Here is an 18,409-nt window from a genome sequence, read left to right as displayed (position 1 = left end):
TAAAAGCATTCTCACCTTCATCAGTTACCTATGCTACTCCCTTCCTCTCCCCATTACATGCAACCTCCGACTTGCGAAGGGATTCTGGTTAAAAGCCCTCTTGATGCTATCACTATCATCCACGCTGCTCACCTAGGGATACTCCCATTAGTACACCGCCGGCTCAGCACTGAAGAACGCCGAGCGATACGGTCTGGCTGTGTATATGTGTGGGAGGAACGAGGCATTAACACAGATGCCAAAGGAGTAATGAAACCTTCCTCCCTTTACTATGAACTAAGCGCTCATTACTGCCACAGCTAGGGATTGAAAGGTGGACAGATTCAATTTCGTGGGGTCAAAGTCGGGTCAAGGATGTGAGTAAGCTTGGAATTCCCTCTGCATAGCATGATACCCTTGCTTAAAAAAGATGGTGATAGGAGTTCCTTTTCTATTATGAGAAACAACCCGCACAACCCGAGCCTGTTAAAAGCACAGACTCGAATAATACAAAGTATACCATTCATCCAACTGAAAATAAGGGTTTTATATTAATTTGGATTTGCAGCATCCAACCCAGACACTACTACAGAAAACCTTTAATCAAGCAAACGTATTCGGTGTTCGTAAGGACCCAAACCGGACGGAGGAAATGGCATCTGAGTAAGCTGGCAAAAACCATTATCCCTATTCCTCATGGAACTAATGTCAGATCTATTTTGATTACGATCATAGTTGCGTACTTCACGCAAGATACCGTGGATCAGCTTTACAGCGTTGAAGACCACCCGCAGCTCAGAGGGCTCTGTGTTCCCGAAGGACTATATGTCTATGCGCGGCGCCCTCGTCGCTCACCGTCTGATTCTACCGGAAGCCACCAAATTCCCACAAATCCAGTGATTGTCAGTTACTCATTCATTCTTGTATGATTGAAGAGAAATTCATTCTTGCCTCGAAGGTCTCTCCTGTTTTTGATTCACCCAGAGTTCCGCTTAGGGCCATTAATCCCACACAACGTCTCGCTCCGTTGGTCTATTTGAGAGGAGTACCCCCACCACGCCGCCACGTAGTGGATCAAATGGCTCTTATGTCTTTCTCCGGATTGCTGACGCCGGACGAAGGAGCTCAATCGTAGAGTAACCGTAGAATGGACATCGGGTTGGAAGATCACTACCCGTCGCGATATACGAGTCGGATTCCAGCTCCCGAGTGTCATTTCGTCGTTGGAGTATAAGCGCTGACGACGAAGGTTAGAGGGTGGTAGTCCCAATAGTAGCACAATTTGACAATTTAAAGGATCTGTCTAGGTTAAAACCATTCCTGCTAGCAAATTTAAGGACAATGATAACATGACCACATGTGGAGTGGTCGATGGCAGTGATGGGCGCGAGCTGGCTCAGTTCACCGACAAATTACCGTTGGCTGATCTGCGTGATCCTGCGTGATCTCTTCCAATCGGGGACAAGAAAAGTTGTGCTATAGCGCTTAACTGAACACCATTGATTAGTATTACATTCAATTATCCCAGACGTTCGCCGGAGGACGCAACTGCACGACAAATACCCCTTTACGCAATGGCTCCGAGGCCATCATCTTTCACTGTATCATGCACTGTATCTATATAAAAAGGATCTTTGTTGACTGATAATCCTTCATCGAGACTCTTCCAATACGATGTCAAAACTCCTTCCTGCGGATTTCGCCTATGGGTTTGCTACTGGTATGCTTGCTTGTATCCATGATTCGCACCGGCTCACAGATAGTACTTATAGCTGCATACCAAATCGAAGGGACCCCAGCTGGCGCTAATCGCACTGCATCGATATGGGATACTTTCACTCATGTCAAGCCGAAGTCAGGACACAAACGGGTTGCAGACGATTCGTCTGGGGACGTCGCCGCCGATTCGTTTAACCGTTGGAGAGAAGATATCGCTCTTTTAAAGTCGTACGGCGCAAACTCGTACAGATTCTCGGTATCTTGGTCAAGGATTATAGACTTTGGTGGTAGCAAAAAGGCAGCAGGATATAAAGACCCTGCCAATTGGGAAGGCATTAAGTTGTATAGAGAAATCATAGAGGAACTTGTACGGGTCGGCATAACACCGTTTGTGGTTAGTGACCGAAAAATAGATTCCTTTCTAGACACCATTAACGATCATGATTTAGACACTGCACCATTTTGATCTCCCTCAAGCTTTGGAGGACCGATACGGTGGCTGGTTGAACAAAAAAATCGTCGATGATTTTGTTCATTACGCAAAGGTAAGAAACAAGTCTCTCATATTTTGGACGTGCATACACCGATTGCTGTAGATATGCTTTGAATCCTTTGGCGACGTCGTGAAACATTGGTATTCACCTTGCTCCATTCCCCTCGTTCATATTAATAAAATTTCTAACAGGATTACCACCAATGAGCCATATGTTGCTATCGTCACAGGGTATGGATATGGCATACATGCTCCCGGTCGTTCCAGTTACCGCGAGATAGCGGACGAAGGAGATTCTTCAACCGAGCCTTGGATGTACGACATCGACTTTTCATTCAAAATCCCCACACTGATGCTTTCATTACCCAGAGCTGGACATCATTTTATTCTCGCACACGCGCATACGGTCAAGTATTTCCGTGAACACGTTTTCCCAGTGCACGGAGGAACCATCGGAATCACTCTGGATTCATCTTCCTACATCCCGTACGATGACAAACCGGAAAGTGAGCTATGATATCTGTTTACTTACGTGAAAAAAAATCTTATATAGTACCCACCCAGATGTAGAGGCTGCTCAACGGGGACGTGATTTCCAGCTCGGCTTGTTCGCTGACCCGATATACAAAGGCCACTACCCAGCATCTGTAAAGCGAATCCTGGGAAATCGACTCCCAGACTTTACTGCTGAAGAAATTGATATCATCAAAGGATCATCGGATTTCTTTGGGGTGAACGCATATACTAGCAGTCTCACGCGTATGAAACTAATTCCCCTTCGCTAATCAGTTAAGACAAAATGGGTCGACTAATGTTTTGTTGTATAGGCGATGGCGGTCACGACGAACTGAGAGGAAACATTGAGACGACATTCATAAAACCGGATGGCACACAACTCGGAACACAAGGTATAGCATGTGCTCCAAAATTTGGATATCTGAGCTGACACGATGTCGATGCCACTCCCTCCTTTAGCAAAGTCCTCTTGGCTTCAAGATTGTGCGCATTCACCTCTTGCTAAGTTAATTAAGCTTGATGTTCCAGTATACAGACGCTCCAGGATTTAGATTGGTGAGTTTACTCATCTCTCAGAAGGGGGAAAATCCGTCACCTAATGAGATACTCTATCATAGTTACTAAACTACATCTGGAAAGTCAGTTAATCACCTCGTTAAGCAAAAAAATCTGTATATTCAAACCAATTACATTTCACAGACGTACAAAACACCGATATAGCAAGTTTCAGTGCCATTTTTCCTCTTGCTTTTCATGCTAATAGATGTTGGCAGTGTCACTGAGAACGGATTCTCTGCTAAAAGTGACGTTGAGCTTTCCTTACCAGAGGTTCTCCACGATACCGATAGAGTGGAGTACTTCCGAGGGTACACTAACGCTTTATTAGCCGCGGTGGTGGAGGACGGCGTTCCGGTCAAGGGATACTTTGCATGGAGTGCGTTCTCTATCCCTTTTCTCCTCGTTATTAAATCGTTTATTTTTTCGTATTTCATATCCTTTTAAATGAGCAGGTCTTCTTGATAATTTTGAATGGTCTGATGGGTATACTACGAGGTTCGGCGTTACATACGTCGATTATAAAACACAGATGCGATATCCAAAGGAATCGTCTCAATTTCTCAAAAAGGTGGGTTATCTGAGATGTCCAAAGAGGTTCCCCATTATACTTACGACATCACGGTTGTGTACGATAACAGTGGTTCGCAGAACATATAGGACGAGAATGAAAGCACAGACCAAAGGTTACTCTGAACAGAATAACTGGGAAATCTTGTACTACTGATCTGAATAGCAGATGAACCTCAGGACAATCTCAATTTGCCCATTTGGCCAATCATTTTAATTATATGTTGAAAACAGACGCCAATGGAGACTCCTTCTCCTAGAACGAAAACAAATATTGGGTTCCCAAATGTTCATCACGTTGAGTCCTATCCTCGGATATATGATTGAACTACCAGCTTATTCAATTCTTCAAATTATCAAACCTACTTGTAAACCGCCAGTCATAAGCTTCACCTAACTAACTTACTGCCCTCCATGCACTACACGGTTCAATGTTAGATTGCATTATTCGATCGCCATTTCAATGGAAAAGCAATGCTTCTGGATCTTCCTTTCCCTCTCGGAATATCAAAAATGATATCAAGAAACCGAGAGCCCATAGATGTTCCATCGAAGCTCGAGCATGACAGCTCACAGACACGAGTCTCGTCCGTTACTCAGAAGGATCAGGAGCCGTAGGGCAAACATAATCAACCATAGCCTCCAGCGGCGCCCGCGCAGACTCAGAATGAACATGCTTCAAGTAGCGATCAAGAGAGGTCAGATATCCCGCTCTGTCCAGCATATTATGGAGATCGTTTCCAGGAGCGCGGAAACGAGAGTAGCTTTGACAAGCATGATGAAGTGCCTCTTCATTCGAAATGAATTCGATATCTCCCGGTGAGAGATTGTTGCCAGAGAGCAGCTCCTTAGCACGTTCGACGCGTACAGCGTCATTTGTGCCGGGTCCAAGTGCTAGCCTCCAGGTCAACGCGAGGCTCTCGCCGGGAGCGGGTTCTAGGCCAGCAGCAATGGCGAGACGTTCTTGAGCCTGATCAATAAGATTGCGGATCCGAATACGATCTGCGATCTCTGCATCCTACATGAGAAGATGCCATTATAAGCAAAATACAAGAAGTTAGAGTCAACGGGAAACCTACTCCTAGGGGCTCATAGGCAGTGAGTTCTCTGATCTTCTGACGCAATCTTTCGGATGTCTCTTTCTCAGATAGCAGTGTAGAATCTGTCTTCTCAAGATCAGCTTTCAGAGCCTGGTATCGTCGCCCCAAGAACTCGAGTTGTCGCATTCGCGTTGCGATCTCCACCTTAGCTTGAGCCAATTCAGAGTCGCTCTCAGCCTTTACTTCCTTCTGTATATGCCTGAGCATGTCGATCTCGCTCTTGACCGTGCCGTTCTCTGTAGTGAGTCTCGCCACCTCAGTCCTCAGTTCTCCGAGCTCTTTGGTTGCTGCTTGAAGCGCAAGAGATTTGACTTGATATTCCTCCTGTTTCTTCTTCAATTGCGCTGCTAGCTTGTCGTTTTTTCGCGAGAGCCCCTGTAGATCTGGATTTGCCGTATCTTTCGTCGGTTTCTTGCTCAATTCACCGCTGCCTTGTGCGACCTTTTGCTGCTGAAGCTGGAGCTTTTGCAGCTCGTCGACCTTTGCTTGGAGTTTCTGGGCCTTCTTTCGTTCCTGTTCAGCCTGCTGTCGCGCTTCGTCGGTCTGTGTGGCCCTCTTCTTCAACTCTTCCTCCGCCGTTCGAGCCCGATTGACAGCCACGCGATGCTGATTCTCCCAATGCTTCGAAGCTCGCTGCGACTCTTTGCACTGTTCCTTGGATGCTTCAAGATCTTCTTTGAGCTTCTGCGCTTCGAACACCAGATCCCGATGCTCCTCAGCGATCTGCCGTGCCTTGGCCTGACGATCCGCGAAGGTGTGTAGGTCCACTTCAAGTCTCGAGAGGACGCCCATGCGCTGCTGCAGAATGGCCACCCGGCCTTCTTTGCCACCGCACGAGTTGGCTTCGAGCTCCTTGAGAGTCATATCTTTGAATCCCTTGATGAGAAGATCAAATCCGCGCAACGGATTACCATCCTGTGGGGGCTGATTGGGCTCTGCCACCACAGTCAGAGGATTCGAAGGCGATGAAGAAGAAGCAGAAGAAGCAGGCTGGGGCATCCTCAGATGAAATGTGGGAAAACGGGAAAGGATACTGAATGGTGTGTGAAGGGAGAAAAGTAATCAGGACAGATCGATTTATACGTTACGCGTTTTCCGGATTAATACTCATTGTCTTCAAAAGTGCCCGTTGGAGTGCCGGTGGCACCAACAATGGGAAAAGGAGGCAAAAAGACCAAACATAGCCACAGAAGCGTGGCGACTCCTCGATGAACAAAAGCCTTTTCGGTCGGAGTTGTAATCTGTTGGCTGACAGCCTTGACGTTGGACAAGTGATAACACGTTGCTTCGCGTCCGAATATAGGTCAGTTGTAGATCCTTCGTTGTTATCTCGGCGTTTACTTGTTTGAATCCCCTTTCATTCAGAAAAACAAGAATTATATGCGCTTTTGTTGCTTTTGTTCCAGGCGACTCAAGCAGTTTCTTTCAGTCACCTGGGGACACCACAGCCTCGCTAGTATTCGGTATGTACAGTCCACCTTTACGGCAGTCTAACTTTGTCGACAATTAATTTGATGACAATGTTCGGTATTGTATCCATAAATGTACTAGCGGCATTAGCGCCCGCAGCGCAAGGTGCCTATGCACCTTGCAAAGTTCTCTTTACACATGTTGTGGAATGTGGATCCCCAACTCCTGAATCCTCGCGGCTCGGCGTAGTAAAAGGTCTGGTCAATTAAATGTAAAGTCGTATAACTAATTCTCATGATACTAGATACTAATAGACACGCGTGTTTGTTGGTGGTTCTCGCAAGTGCTCTTTTACAACCTGGGCAACGTCTGGATTGACTTTTGTCAATTCCTCAATTAGATTGTCCTGTAGAAAATCTGGCGTCAGAGACAAAGAATCTATATAATTTCAGGAATGTGGCTGACCCATAATATATTCTGAACAGAGATTCCCTCGCGGCTAATCACATAGTCGCTAGGTTCCGAAATCTTGCCTTGCATGATATACGCCCCGCGAAGATCATTAGCGACGGGAGGGTCATGCACTGCAGCATATATTAGCTGGCGACTGGCTTGTTCAGACGTTATAGCGACAGCTTTTTCCATAAGCCAGTCGACGATCGCCATGATTCCTTTGAGATTTCTGCGGAGATTCGAGTAGGCGTATCCTGGATCGACGCTGTTGACGATTATTGGCTGGCCCCGTAGACGATCTGCAAGCGCTCGAGCGAAGAAGAGGTTGAGTACTGTGTGTGTGTATGCGCGTCAGTAACGATATGTGTAATATTTGGATCCTTTAGCTTTCGTACGTTTGGTGTCATAGTATCGTTTTGCCGCAATCGAATTGGTTGCACTTTGAAAGGGTTTAGAATGGGAATTGTAATTTTTTGGATGTTGCCTTACCGCCCTAGATATTTAGGAGAAGTTCCGAACGCTTTTAGAGGATTTTCACTCTTGATAACCGAGTCATCGATCTTGGTCCAAAAATGCACGCCGCTTGAAACGACAACTAGACGCGGAGTTGTTTGGTGCGTTTTTGCCGTCTCCAACATTCGAGGGAGAAGAAGGAGGGCAAGTAGCGATGTCGATAAGTTGTTGACTTGGAATCTGGGTCAAGTAGCATTTGTAAGTGCACTCAGCGGCATTGTGGAGAAAAATCATAGCCACATACACGGACTCCCATCCATCGTCTGTGAGTACCATTTTGCCATTTGGTATTGTTGCGGCATTTTCCACTAGGATATCCAATCTCCCACCTTCCTTTTCGTATTTCTCCGCAAAGGCATTGACAGAGGCGAAGCTGGCCAGATCGAGTAGCCAGACCTCAACGTTGGAAAATCCGGTGTCCTGTTTGATCTCTGCAGCATTGATTAGCGCTTGAACGGATATGATTCAAAGTAGAAAATATGTACTTGTTGCTGCTTCGTCGCCGAACTTTTGATTTCTGCAGGCTATGATTACCCGCGCTGGGTTCATCTTAGCGAAATGCTTCGCCGTCTCGAATCCTATGCCTCCGTTCGCCCCAGTTACAACTACTGTCCGACCTTCCAAGTTCTTGGTGACAACACCCGGGATGGATTTGAAAGTCTGGTCTATAAACATATTCCAGAGAGTATACTTCATGATTTTCTAGTGCTACACCAAGTGGGGAATGAGGAGGGAATATTCTGTAGACACTACAACAATGGACGGCGGCATCGTCTTAAATGCTATACCAAGTAGCTGACTTTTCGTCACTGATCTTTGGTAACGTTTTTATCATTTAGGCTATTATACGCTTGTTATCAACGTCGGAGTACAGCGCGCGTGCGTATACTGCCCGGCATCTAAGATGCATTTTGTAAAGTCAGACATTTTATTTCCCACGGCTAATTGACTGAGTGAGGCGATGTGAACACTTGCGAGCAAGTAACTACATGAAATGACGTGTTCATATGCCGCCTATCGGTGCATAATTCGCACTGAGTTGGTGGATGCCTTATTTTGTTGCATATAGCCAGCTCTGCTGTAAAATGACAAAATTTGGTTTACGTATAGGCTCTTGTTTTTTCCTGTCGTGCAGTTAAACCTGCCGAGCTACAATAGTGGAGTCCTGCCAAGGATTTATACCAAGGACATAGTACTTGTCCAAGCATTTAGATGTTATCGCTCTTCACTGACTAGACAAAGCACCTAGTTAAACTCAAAAAATTGGTGTAAATGGATAATCTAAAGATCACGATAGACAACAATTGGCAAGTGCCGTATGGTGAAAATCAAGCTTCTTCCTTGGTGGTGAGCCATTGAAAGTCTTTCGGATGTCAATGAGGTCGACGGTGGTGGATTAAAGGAATAATAGATGGTAGAGAGATATATGCAATTAACCAAACAACCTTCAAGGCGCTGTAGTGTAGTGGTTATCACTCAAGATTCTGATTCCATATCATGTATTCTTGTAACCCCGGTTCGAATCCGGGCAGTGCCTCTTTTTGAATCTTTTCAAAGAAAAACCACGAAAATGTGCCGAAAAACCCACGAGAGGTAGTCGAGAGAGAAATTTTTATGGTTCCATTGAGTGTGCTATAGGCAGGCACTTTAATCTGGATTATCTCCGAGGCCGTTAGGTTGTATACACCCTCCGAGAGGTTCAAATCAGTCAGAGGGATCCGTCTGGTAAGCGCCCATGCATTGGTGGCCAGTTGAGCACGTGCGTTATCGATAGAATCAAAGAAGTGATGTCAAGGGCAGATCCAAACGGAGATGATTGATGGCATCGATAAAGACTTCGCGATAGCCGAGACTCTAATTATAGAGACCGATAAGCTATTGATCTCCTCGTCTTTTTTCCTCAACGTCCATCTTCATCTATCGTCGCCCCCTATAGTGCAGATTAGTAGTGCTCGTCGTGGCATTCTGGGCAGTGGATGGATTCCGCCATCCGCCTCGAATCTCTGGTTTCGAGCTGCTTCTAGTAGCGAGTATATGCACGTTGACCTGTAACTCTGTGCAAGATTGTGAAAAATGCGAGTTATGAACGTGCTTGTGTTTCTTTTCGCCGTGGCCTAAGCTTGTTTGAACAGACGGTGAGTGCAGAGTTGCTCGTTCTGTCTCGCGGACGCCATCGGACGGCTGGATTTCATCGATCTCGACGCGCGTACATCATCTAGGCTTTCGCAGGCGCTGTGCGACCGCACTCGCTTGCACGAAGCGTTACGTTTTATACTTTGACAACTCGCAGTGTCAGGTGCCGGGTCCCTGCACAGAGTCAAAATCTGTATATGTCCAAACTGGCCCGGCCAGGCGCTCTTCGCGCAAGGTGTGTGTTCGTTGTTCTCATACACGGAGCTTGTATTAACGGTAATCAGCAGGCTAGCTACACCTGGTTTCATTATTGCCCGGGTTCTGCGTGAATCATCGATGAGCCGAAGCTGGCTATAACATGACCACGCACAGAAAGCCAAGCGTCCGACGGTCCGTGCTATTACGTCGCGCTGGCCTCTCCTAAAGATGGAGCGTTGCAGTGCTCCTCTATAAGTTTTTTTCTTTTGCGCCATGGCTGTCGTCAGAATGCACGTCAGCAAGTCTCCGAGAATTATTCGACATACAGTACATCAGCACTCCGGTCAGATTCGCGGAGACGGACAGCGCAACAGCTGTGAGAAGCGCTGGGTCCGGGTCTCTCCGAGAGATCACGTGCAGTCTGGCCACCTTCCTATCTGGGACAGGCATTGGAGTTTTCTGCAGGGCTCCTCCAGAAATGCACTACGATCGATCATGCTATGCAGCGAAACCCACCGTTTCGCAGGCATTCAAATACTTCCTTTCTTTGGACGTAAACTTCTCCACTCACTGTTCAACCACCACCTTCCCGTTTCATACTTTGCACTATGCCTGTGCCGGGATCAAGTCAAGAGTTATACCCCAAACATCACCACTTGGGTTTAGAGGCCACTTTCTGTGGTCTTGAGCACCCGTTGTCTACCCCAGATACCCCAATCCACCAGTTTCTTGGTATTAAGTATGCTCATATACCGGCGCGTTTTCGCCAGTCTGTCCTCTGCACCACGTATCCGCCCATAGTCGACGCTTCGAAGCATGGGTAAGAATGCCTGTCATTATTGTCCATACCCTCAACTTAATTTTGTTTGTACAGTCCAATATGTCCGCAACAGCGGGCGACAAAATCAATGGAGGAGACCCTATTCGGGATCCCATTGGACGAGATTCCCAACCAAAATCTCAAACAGGATGAATTCGAGTGCTTAAACCTCAACATCACCTGTCCTGCTGGTCTCACCCCCGACTCGCGCTTGCCCGTCATGATCTGGGTACACGGGTGCGCTCCGTTCTTGTCTTTGTTTATTCGAGTCTCTGGCTAATGTTGTTGTCTAATCTAGCGGCGGCGACAGAGGTTCTGGCTCAGAATGGTATTACGACGGCGGAGCTATTGTCCGTAAAAGCATTCGATACAACAAGCCAATCATACTTGTCACTTTCAAGTACGTATCTATTTCATTTCTGTTCTGTCAAGCATGTTTCTCAGTTACGACATAGCTTCCGCATCGGTCTCCTGGGCTTCGCCACCAACGCCATTATTCGTGACGACAACAAAGCAGCTGGCGAGCATGGGACCGGAAATTATGGCGAGTCTACATTCGATCCCGCACCCCACTTTTAGTTACCGTTGCTGACTGCCTTGTCTTTGTCTAGGCCTTCGCGATCAGCGCAATGCGAACGACTGGGTGCACCGTTACATCTCTGAATTTGGAGGCGACCCAAATAACATTACTCTGTTTGGCTCCGGGTCCGGCGCCGCCGACATCGTCTGCCATCTCCTCTCGCAGGCCAACCTCACTCGCCCCATATTCCATCAGTCGATAATACAATCTCCTGTATTCGAACCAACCTTACCTGACGTTGGATCTGCGGGATGGTGTCTGTCTCGCGTGGTATCGGCCCTGCAACTCACCAATATCGAAAAATATCGCAATATTGAAGTCGAGAAGCTGCTAGGCCTTGGCCAGACTCTAAGAGTAGTCGACGACCGTGTGTTCTTTAGAGACGGGTGGCAGAACTTTTTAGGGCCCAAGCCAAACGGAGGCCACTCTCTTACAGAGCACAGCAGAATACACCACGGTGTGCTTAACAATCTTCTGCGCCCGACAGGGCAACGCAGTAAAAGTAGGAGCAGGAGCAGATCTGCCATACGCAATCTTCGCTCGCCATCACGTCCGAAAGCAAAGGCTATACCCACCATCCCTGAGCACACCCATCATATTACTCAACCCATCATCATTGGCGATTCCTCGGCGGACTCTTACCTCTGGTCCAACCCTATATCTCTGTGGACCTCTGCCGGGGTAGTCCGACGGCTCAAGGCCGTATGCCAGTCTTTGAGTAAAACATCTGCTATCTTGCGAGCATACGATGTATCGCAATACACCCCTGAGGAAGAAATCACCGAGCGTGTTCTTGAGCTCGTCAACGACGCCCGTGTGGCGTGGCCTACACACTGCATCGCACAAAACGCCGCACAGGAACGCGGCGACCACGGCGTCTGGCGCTTCGTCTTTGATCAGGAAGGCCCCTCGCGGGGCATCCCCCACCACGCCGCGGACCTCATGTACCTCTTCGACAACGTCCCATTGCCAGCCAGCGCCAAAATGGGCGCTGTCATGGAGATGGACATGTTCTCGGTTGAGCTCGACGACGACGTCTCGGACGAATTAGAAGACGAGCCGTGCGTCTCGCCCGGCATCGCGAGCCCCTGCCCGGGCGCGGACGGTGAAGGTGACTGCGCGCGCGGGCGCACGCGCTGCAGGGGCGACAGCTTCAGCAGCGCGCTCGCAGCGAAATGCGAGTCCATCGCGCCGCGCGAGTCGAAGGGGGGCTCGTCGAGCAGCTCGAGCGAGCAGGACGCGGAGCAGGACGAGTGGCTCGTTGCGCCTGTGGACGAGTACTCGTACTGCCGCGTGCGCGACGCTATGCAGGAGCGCTGGATCTCGTTTGCGTATGGAGAGGTGCCGTGGCGCGAGGATAAGGTGTTTGTGTTTGGCCCCGAGGGCGAGACGGGCGAGCGGTCGAGGGAGATCTTTGAGGGCAGGAGGAGGCGGCGCTTGTGGTCGGAGGCGCTGGAGCCGCTTGGGGCGGCGTTGGTGCAGAAACTGGGTGTCGAACTCAGTAGGGGCCCTGCTCATGGCGCGGATCGGTGATAATCCATAGGAGGCGAACACACGATAACGCGTCTCCTAAAAGCTTTCATCCATCTCCCACCAACTTAACCCCTCTCACAAAAAAAAATTCCTGCCTTGGAACCCCTCAACTCAACTAATCCTTGGCTAACCCCTGACTTTCGCCAAAACGAGTCTGCACTATGTATCGTCTTTCTCATTGTAAAATTTTTTTGGGCTTTTCTTGTGTTGGAACATTATCATTTGTGCTTTTATCATCATATTGTACTTGTTGTTTGACTATTATGTTTTCTCATGTTTTCCCATGCCCCTGTCTCACCTCCCACCTCTACCTACCATCCCTATTGCTATCCTACATGCACGTTTTAACCTTCATCCTCATTGTTGTTGTTTTTTTCTTCCACTTACTCTATTATCACATCCCAACCCATGATACCGAACATATCACATATTGATTATCAAAGTAGCGCATATTTATTTAATCCAAACTCATACTGCGCTTTCGCGATACAATTAATGTATTGAAACATCCCTTTTATAACAACAATCATTGCATCGCTTAAATACACAACTATCTTGGTGATATAAAGGACTGAATACAGCAAAATGCTGCTAAGAAATCGTAAATATTATCATGAAAAGATCGTGGAATAAGGGGTTTTAAAAAAGGAAGCAGTGGATACAGTAAGTCGTACACAGACAGAAAGCAATACAGAGAGCAAGGCAAATAATTGAATAAATGACAAACAGTCAGTAGAAAAAGGAATGCATAAAAAAACCTGATATGTTCCACAAACGAGAAATAAAGAGAGAGAGAAATCCTGGGAGAGTCGAGGACGGGAAAAAAGAGTGTAGGATGGCATCCATCCTTGGGATGAAATCATCCATCTTCATCTTCGGAGGGGCTTCCAGCCTTTTTGCCTTTGGTTGAGAGTCTCTCCTAAGAAGCATAGAAAGCTTGAATAACAGATCATATGTATCAGTTGCTGCTCTACGCACCTTGGCCTGTATACGGGCACTGAGTCGTTCAGCCCTTGTCTGCTGCCTAGTATCCTCCGATGCATCGCTCTTTCGAGCCCGGCCTGCCCGGGTTGGAGTGGTGCCATTCGCCATCTCCACATCACTGTCAGCTGCAGACTCTTCGCCACCATCATCCTCTTCGTCATCTTCATCCTCGTCAGATCGTCTCTTCTTTGAACGTCTGGAGTAATGGATGAGTCAACCGTGAACAAAAGCATATTGACGCATACGTGACGTACTTTGAGTGTCCATTCGACTTTGTCGGCGGAGCTTTGCGTTTTGCGGGCACTTTTTCCTTCTTCTCCTTCTTTTCCTAGAGCACAGGTGGCGTAAGACCAGATGCAGACCAGCTAGGGCTAACCATATATCACCTTTGCTCCTCCGAGCTTAAACCGTTCGGACATCCACCTAGTCGCTTCCGCAGGCAGGTAGGTCGTTTTGAGAATCTACCAACACCTTCATTAGAACGGAACACTACACGGTATTTGCGATACATACCTGGTTGGTGGCTTCTACACTAGGCAGGGCTCGCAGAATATCAGACGGAAGCCTGATTTTGTAGGGGTTGCTGTCCATTGGCCATGAATTTGCGTTAGCTCTGGCCTTGACCAAGAACTGCGCCATTTCACACAACACATAAAAGTTCTAAAGATCATCTTATCAGTCATTTCCTGTGGGTGTGCACCGACAAAAAACTTGTACCTCGCTGCGAGCATGCGACTCTGGATCGCGGACGGTCTTCCCTTTTTGGGCGATGTGGAATAAGAGAGGGATGTTGTCCGCCGTTGCGACGAGATCAAGGTAGAATTGGATATATCTATCAAGGAGACAATTCAATCAATCGACATATGAGAAGGAACTAGGGGCTCAACGTACGTGGCCATATCCAGAAGCTCGTCTTGCGAAGTGCCGAAGTCGGGATGATGAGCAAGAAGATGCAGCAAGCGAATAAAGATAATTTCTAGGTTTTCCCGTTGCATGTCTCGAGGGAAATCAGGATGATGTGCATTTCAACAGAAAGTGCTCAACTTACCCTTAGTCATCCGCCTTTTTATGTTTTCGACGTATTGTGCAGCCTGTCGTCTTTATTCAAATCCAGAATTGCTGTGAATCAGGATGTTGCTCACCATAGTTTTGGTATCAGGCTCGGGATCAAGAACGGTAAGCATAGGTATCACGTTGAACCGAGGTGAAAGTTTGCGAGGATGAAGGAAACTGATGAGTTTGGTCAGGAACGCTAAGCGCACGTTGAAGCAAGAGTCCTAATGCACGCTTCAATGAAAATTCCATGCCCGATGTAAATGATGATGCAAACCTGGATAACACAAGCAAGGCGCACAAACTTGGGAGAAATGGCGGTGGAGAATGTTTCTATTGTGCACAGGTGAAGTAAAGAAATCGCAGCTTGAAGACGCAGACGAGACTTGAATTTTGGGCTAGAACAAATTTCAGCAAGTATGTTCTATGAGATTGAGAATGATCTGAACTTACTTCTCTTCAACTTGTAGGCTTAATGAACCGTCGTGTTCAAGCAGCGTTGCGAGTAACTTGAGCACGGGTGTAGCAATTTCCAGGGCCTGCTCTGATGCTGCGTGTGAGAGACATCTGTTTCTGCAGACTTTTACAGCCAACACTTTAGCACGCAATTCGTCTGGAATTTCATCATTCTCAATCCATTCTTCTTCCGAATCCTCCTCATTCTGAAAGAAGTGAACACATAGTCAGTACGTGATCCCACTCAAACAAATCAATGATACGAACAGGATCTGCCGGGCTGGGTACCATCAATACGCGCTTGATGAGATATGTAATGATAACATCACTCTTTTGTTCAAACGCATCAGGCGCAAATTTGACGAGTTGAACAAGAGCAGCGATTTGAGCTACAGGTAACTCTGGTTCATCTGACTCGATGTTTGTTGCTATTGACTGTGACAGGAAGCCTTCAGCAAATGGGACATTAAGACAGGGTAGCACCTACTTCTATGACCTGAGAACAACTGGTATTCTTGTTCTTTGAAAATGCCAAGTACCTCGCAGCGAATTTTGCGTGCCGCCAATTTGAACTCAAAGCCAGTTTGACTATGCGCTCATTGGTTTTCCTAAAAGAGATAATAGAGGATGATCGATATCGATCTTCGGTTGAGTAAATGAATGACTTACTTGTCTACTGATGCACCCAATTTTTCATCCCACTTGACTACGTTAGCCAGCGCCATCAAAGCAACTTCCACCAGCTGTGTCTTGGATTCATCAGCGATCGCCTTGCTCAACTCCGCGATGTGGGATTTGAACAGCGCTGGGCAGTGTTTTGATATAGCCAGAAGAATTGATTGCGCGTTGTTTGCAGCGTATCGGGCCTTACCGCTCGCGCCTTCCTGGTTCCCTTTCTCCAATCGCTTGAAAAGAGTTGGTATGGATGATTGGTTAACGATACCATAGCTTGACCGGCGAAGGATTGCTGTCATTGTGGGAACGATGGAGGGTGAAAGCTGTTCAAGTCTTTTGAGGAATTCGTTCTGTTGAAATCACAAATCTTCAGGAAAAAATAGTTTCTCGAGAAAAAGAGATCATACCGAGGATTTGATCAAGGTTTTCAAATCCGTCTGTGGATCCATGCATGTTTTTAGCAGTTTAAATAGTCGGTTTTCGTTAAGTTTCGCGAACGCTAATAAATCTTCGTTTGCCTTGAAGGTATCAACGAAAGAAGCTATGGAAACTTTAGTAGGGGAATTTTGCAACCGAGCGACACTTAGCATACCCGCAAGGTACTGGCTTGTGTTCTTCAGTCTATTGACGATGATTTCTTCATCCTTATCGATGATACCTCCCTGTTGATGCCGTCAAATGAAAGAAGACCATTACTTGTTGAGTAAACACACGTTATTCTTCACACAGCTTTCCAGGTAATGATCGTATACGTTAGGCCGACTAATGTCACATTGGATGAGTGTTTATTCGACTGTAATAATCGTTCCACTCACGAAGTTTTTAAGCCAGACAGACTTAAGAGCAAGGTTGATGTCTTCGGAGTAAGCGTTCTCATTACGCTTAAAAGCCGATCGGTCCATGCAACTTCGTCGACATCTTTTTCCCGTGTTGCTGAAGAAGTGGATATTGAGGGAAGGGGAAGGATATAGTCGAACAGCACTTGCTCGACCAAACCTCTGAATGCACATCAGTTACCGACCAAAAGGGAACAAAGAATGACATTTACCTTGTCTCAGTAGTAGTTGCTATTGAAAGTACCTCTTCAGGAATCCATCGGAACTGTTTGACCGCCATGGGTTCATTGTTTTCGCTGAGTGATGATCTGTGAGCAAAACAATTTAGAGGCAAGATTCCACTGACATTTCGGGATAGGCGAGGCTATAGAGTCTCCCTATGCTGTTGAGAGCTTGTGTTCGAACGGAAGCCTAACAACGTTGGTAAATACTGCAGGCCCTCGACAATCAACAGAAAAAACACCTTTTTATCCAACCCTCTTTCAACGACTCTATGAAGCTGTTCCTCCGAAACGTGATGTAAAGCTGATTCGTAGTCGAGGTGGAAGTAGACCTTGCATGCGGCCGTTCTAACCTTCTCATCGGGGTCGTAGATTTTGGCTTTCAACAATTCTATATGTTTCCATGAGTTTACGGAATGACTGACAAAATTCAGGTGCCTACCGTCCAGACTCTCGCGGGATTCTGGTAGTTTAGCCAACAGTGCTGGAACAGCTTCCACGCACTTCAGCCTTACAGCAACGGATATATCTGACTTCCTATTAATCCAAGCCTGCCATGTACTTGGGTATTTCCGAACGAGTTCAGGCCCGCCTTTATCTGCATACATTTCTCCCAATGTCTGCGTTGCAATAAGTCGAGCGTTCAAACCATCGGCGCGCAATTCGGTTTCTAGAATGGGGATAACACTGTGGAGCACTGCGGGACATGATCGATGCAGTCGTTTCACAAGTTCATGGCTGGTACGCATGTTATCCAGGTCCTCTTCTGCGTCTTCTTCTGATGTTGACGTGACGAGGTCGCCAAAGTACTGGCATACGTGCCTTTGCAATTTGTCTGCGGCAGCATTGCAAACTTGGGTAGCAAGACGGTAACCAGGTTGCTCGGGTCGCTATACAAACGCGTCGTAAGATACTGCAGGACAAATTCAAAGTTGCACTTACCGCGTTCTTCTCAATAAACTGCGCCATTAAAACCTCCAACGCATCGGCGGGAAATGATGAGCACTCATCAATGAGTGCCGCTAAGATATCCGCTATGAATCTCTCGACTTTGCTGGGTAGATCGCGTTTGACAATGTTGAATAAGTCTTTGAATATATCGTGCAATAGTTCATCTGCTGAAGGTAGGTCGCACACGAGAACAACACTCTTGACCGTGGATAAAGATTCCAAAAGGTGGAAGTATTCATTGAAGTATGGTTCTTCCTGCCCCTTCAGTCCGGCAGATAATTGTCGAAAAAAGAATTGAAAGATATCGCGGAGCTCATTTTGGGTATAAGGTGCCTCCGGGGCGTATAGTCGAAGGATATCTGCCAAACAGCAGGCGGTATACGCCTTGACTCCGCGCTCTTTGTGGAGTAGCAAAGACCTGTCGATGAGTTCTGTGCGCGCGGTGCTAAGAGATGCGACGTCAACATTGTCCTGATCGAGTGCTGCTAGCTGTGTATGAAGAGTCTGGAGTTTCTTGAGCAAAGTATCTGCAGTGATACCCTTTCCCGCAAGCCTGTCGCGAAACGCGAGCCTGTTCTTTGAGCTCTGTGCGCCGTGGCGGGTCTTTGGAGGCATGGGCACGGTGGTTTGGGTTGAGTTTGGGAGTGCAATGATCTGAGGC

The 18,409-nt window shown here is 47.2% G+C and overlaps 5 protein-coding genes and 1 non-coding gene across 6 annotated transcripts; 3 read left to right on the top strand and 3 right to left on the bottom strand.

The window, feature by feature from the left end:
• Window positions 1–1,653: 1,653 nt before the first annotated feature.
• On the top strand, window positions 1,654–3,933 carry JR316_0009995 (Beta-glucosidase 1B; the record flags this gene model as incomplete). The annotated part of the gene is made up of 15 exons (XM_047895672.1): window positions 1,654–1,699; window positions 1,752–2,092; window positions 2,148–2,243; window positions 2,295–2,332; window positions 2,384–2,506; window positions 2,561–2,697; window positions 2,756–2,950; window positions 3,019–3,099; window positions 3,167–3,190; window positions 3,243–3,262; window positions 3,325–3,345; window positions 3,407–3,426; window positions 3,481–3,641; window positions 3,718–3,833; window positions 3,904–3,933. The coding sequence occupies 15 exons, from the start codon at window positions 1,654–1,656 to the stop codon at window positions 3,931–3,933; spliced, it is 1,449 nt and encodes a 482-aa protein (XP_047745391.1).
• Window positions 3,934–4,424: 491 nt separating this feature from the next.
• On the bottom strand, window positions 4,425–5,931 carry JR316_0009994 (uncharacterized protein; the record flags this gene model as incomplete). The annotated part of the gene is made up of 2 exons (XM_047895671.1): window positions 4,425–4,850; window positions 4,912–5,931. The coding sequence occupies 2 exons, from the start codon at window positions 5,929–5,931 to the stop codon at window positions 4,425–4,427; spliced, it is 1,446 nt and encodes a 481-aa protein (XP_047745390.1).
• A 718-nt stretch (window positions 5,932–6,649) lies between these two features.
• JR316_0009993 (Short-chain dehydrogenase/reductase phmF) lies at window positions 6,650–8,004 on the bottom strand (the record flags this gene model as incomplete). Its single annotated transcript, XM_047895670.1, has 6 exons — window positions 6,650–6,748; window positions 6,808–7,127; window positions 7,191–7,234; window positions 7,285–7,488; window positions 7,553–7,739; window positions 7,794–8,004. The coding sequence occupies 6 exons, from the start codon at window positions 8,002–8,004 to the stop codon at window positions 6,650–6,652; spliced, it is 1,065 nt and encodes a 354-aa protein (XP_047745389.1).
• Window positions 8,005–8,759: 755 nt separating this feature from the next.
• On the top strand, window positions 8,760–8,845 carry JR316_0009992. The gene has a single exon. It is a non-coding gene; the product is annotated as a tRNA-Gln (tRNA).
• A 1,402-nt stretch (window positions 8,846–10,247) lies between these two features.
• JR316_0009991 (Lipase 3) lies at window positions 10,248–12,572 on the top strand (the record flags this gene model as incomplete). Its single annotated transcript, XM_047895669.1, has 5 exons — window positions 10,248–10,459; window positions 10,514–10,696; window positions 10,758–10,859; window positions 10,904–11,007; window positions 11,071–12,572. 5 exons carry the CDS (start codon window positions 10,248–10,250, stop codon window positions 12,570–12,572), a joined length of 2,103 nt encoding a protein of 700 aa, XP_047745388.1.
• Window positions 12,573–13,431: 859 nt separating this feature from the next.
• Window positions 13,432–18,363, bottom strand: JR316_0009990 (Sister chromatid cohesion protein pds5; the record flags this gene model as incomplete). Its single annotated transcript, XM_047895668.1, has 23 exons — window positions 13,432–13,491; window positions 13,551–13,752; window positions 13,811–13,884; window positions 13,943–14,017; window positions 14,070–14,216; window positions 14,274–14,388; window positions 14,448–14,532; window positions 14,605–14,647; window positions 14,699–14,833; window positions 14,887–15,007; window positions 15,063–15,271; window positions 15,333–15,500; window positions 15,553–15,673; window positions 15,735–16,090; window positions 16,148–16,281; window positions 16,333–16,402; window positions 16,454–16,502; window positions 16,556–16,738; window positions 16,789–16,872; window positions 16,923–16,987; window positions 17,040–17,188; window positions 17,240–17,687; window positions 17,740–18,363. 23 exons carry the CDS (start codon window positions 18,361–18,363, stop codon window positions 13,432–13,434), a joined length of 3,717 nt encoding a protein of 1,238 aa, XP_047745387.1.
• Between the last annotated feature and the right edge of the window lie 46 nt (window positions 18,364–18,409).

Source organism: Psilocybe cubensis, chromosome 9 (assembly GCF_017499595.1).
Source record: "Psilocybe cubensis strain MGC-MH-2018 chromosome 9, whole genome shotgun sequence".
Lineage (NCBI taxonomy): Eukaryota > Fungi > Basidiomycota > Agaricomycetes > Agaricales > Agrocybaceae > Psilocybe > Psilocybe cubensis.
Note: the sequence above shows the minus strand (reverse complement) of the source record. Positions and strands in the feature narration are given on the sequence as shown.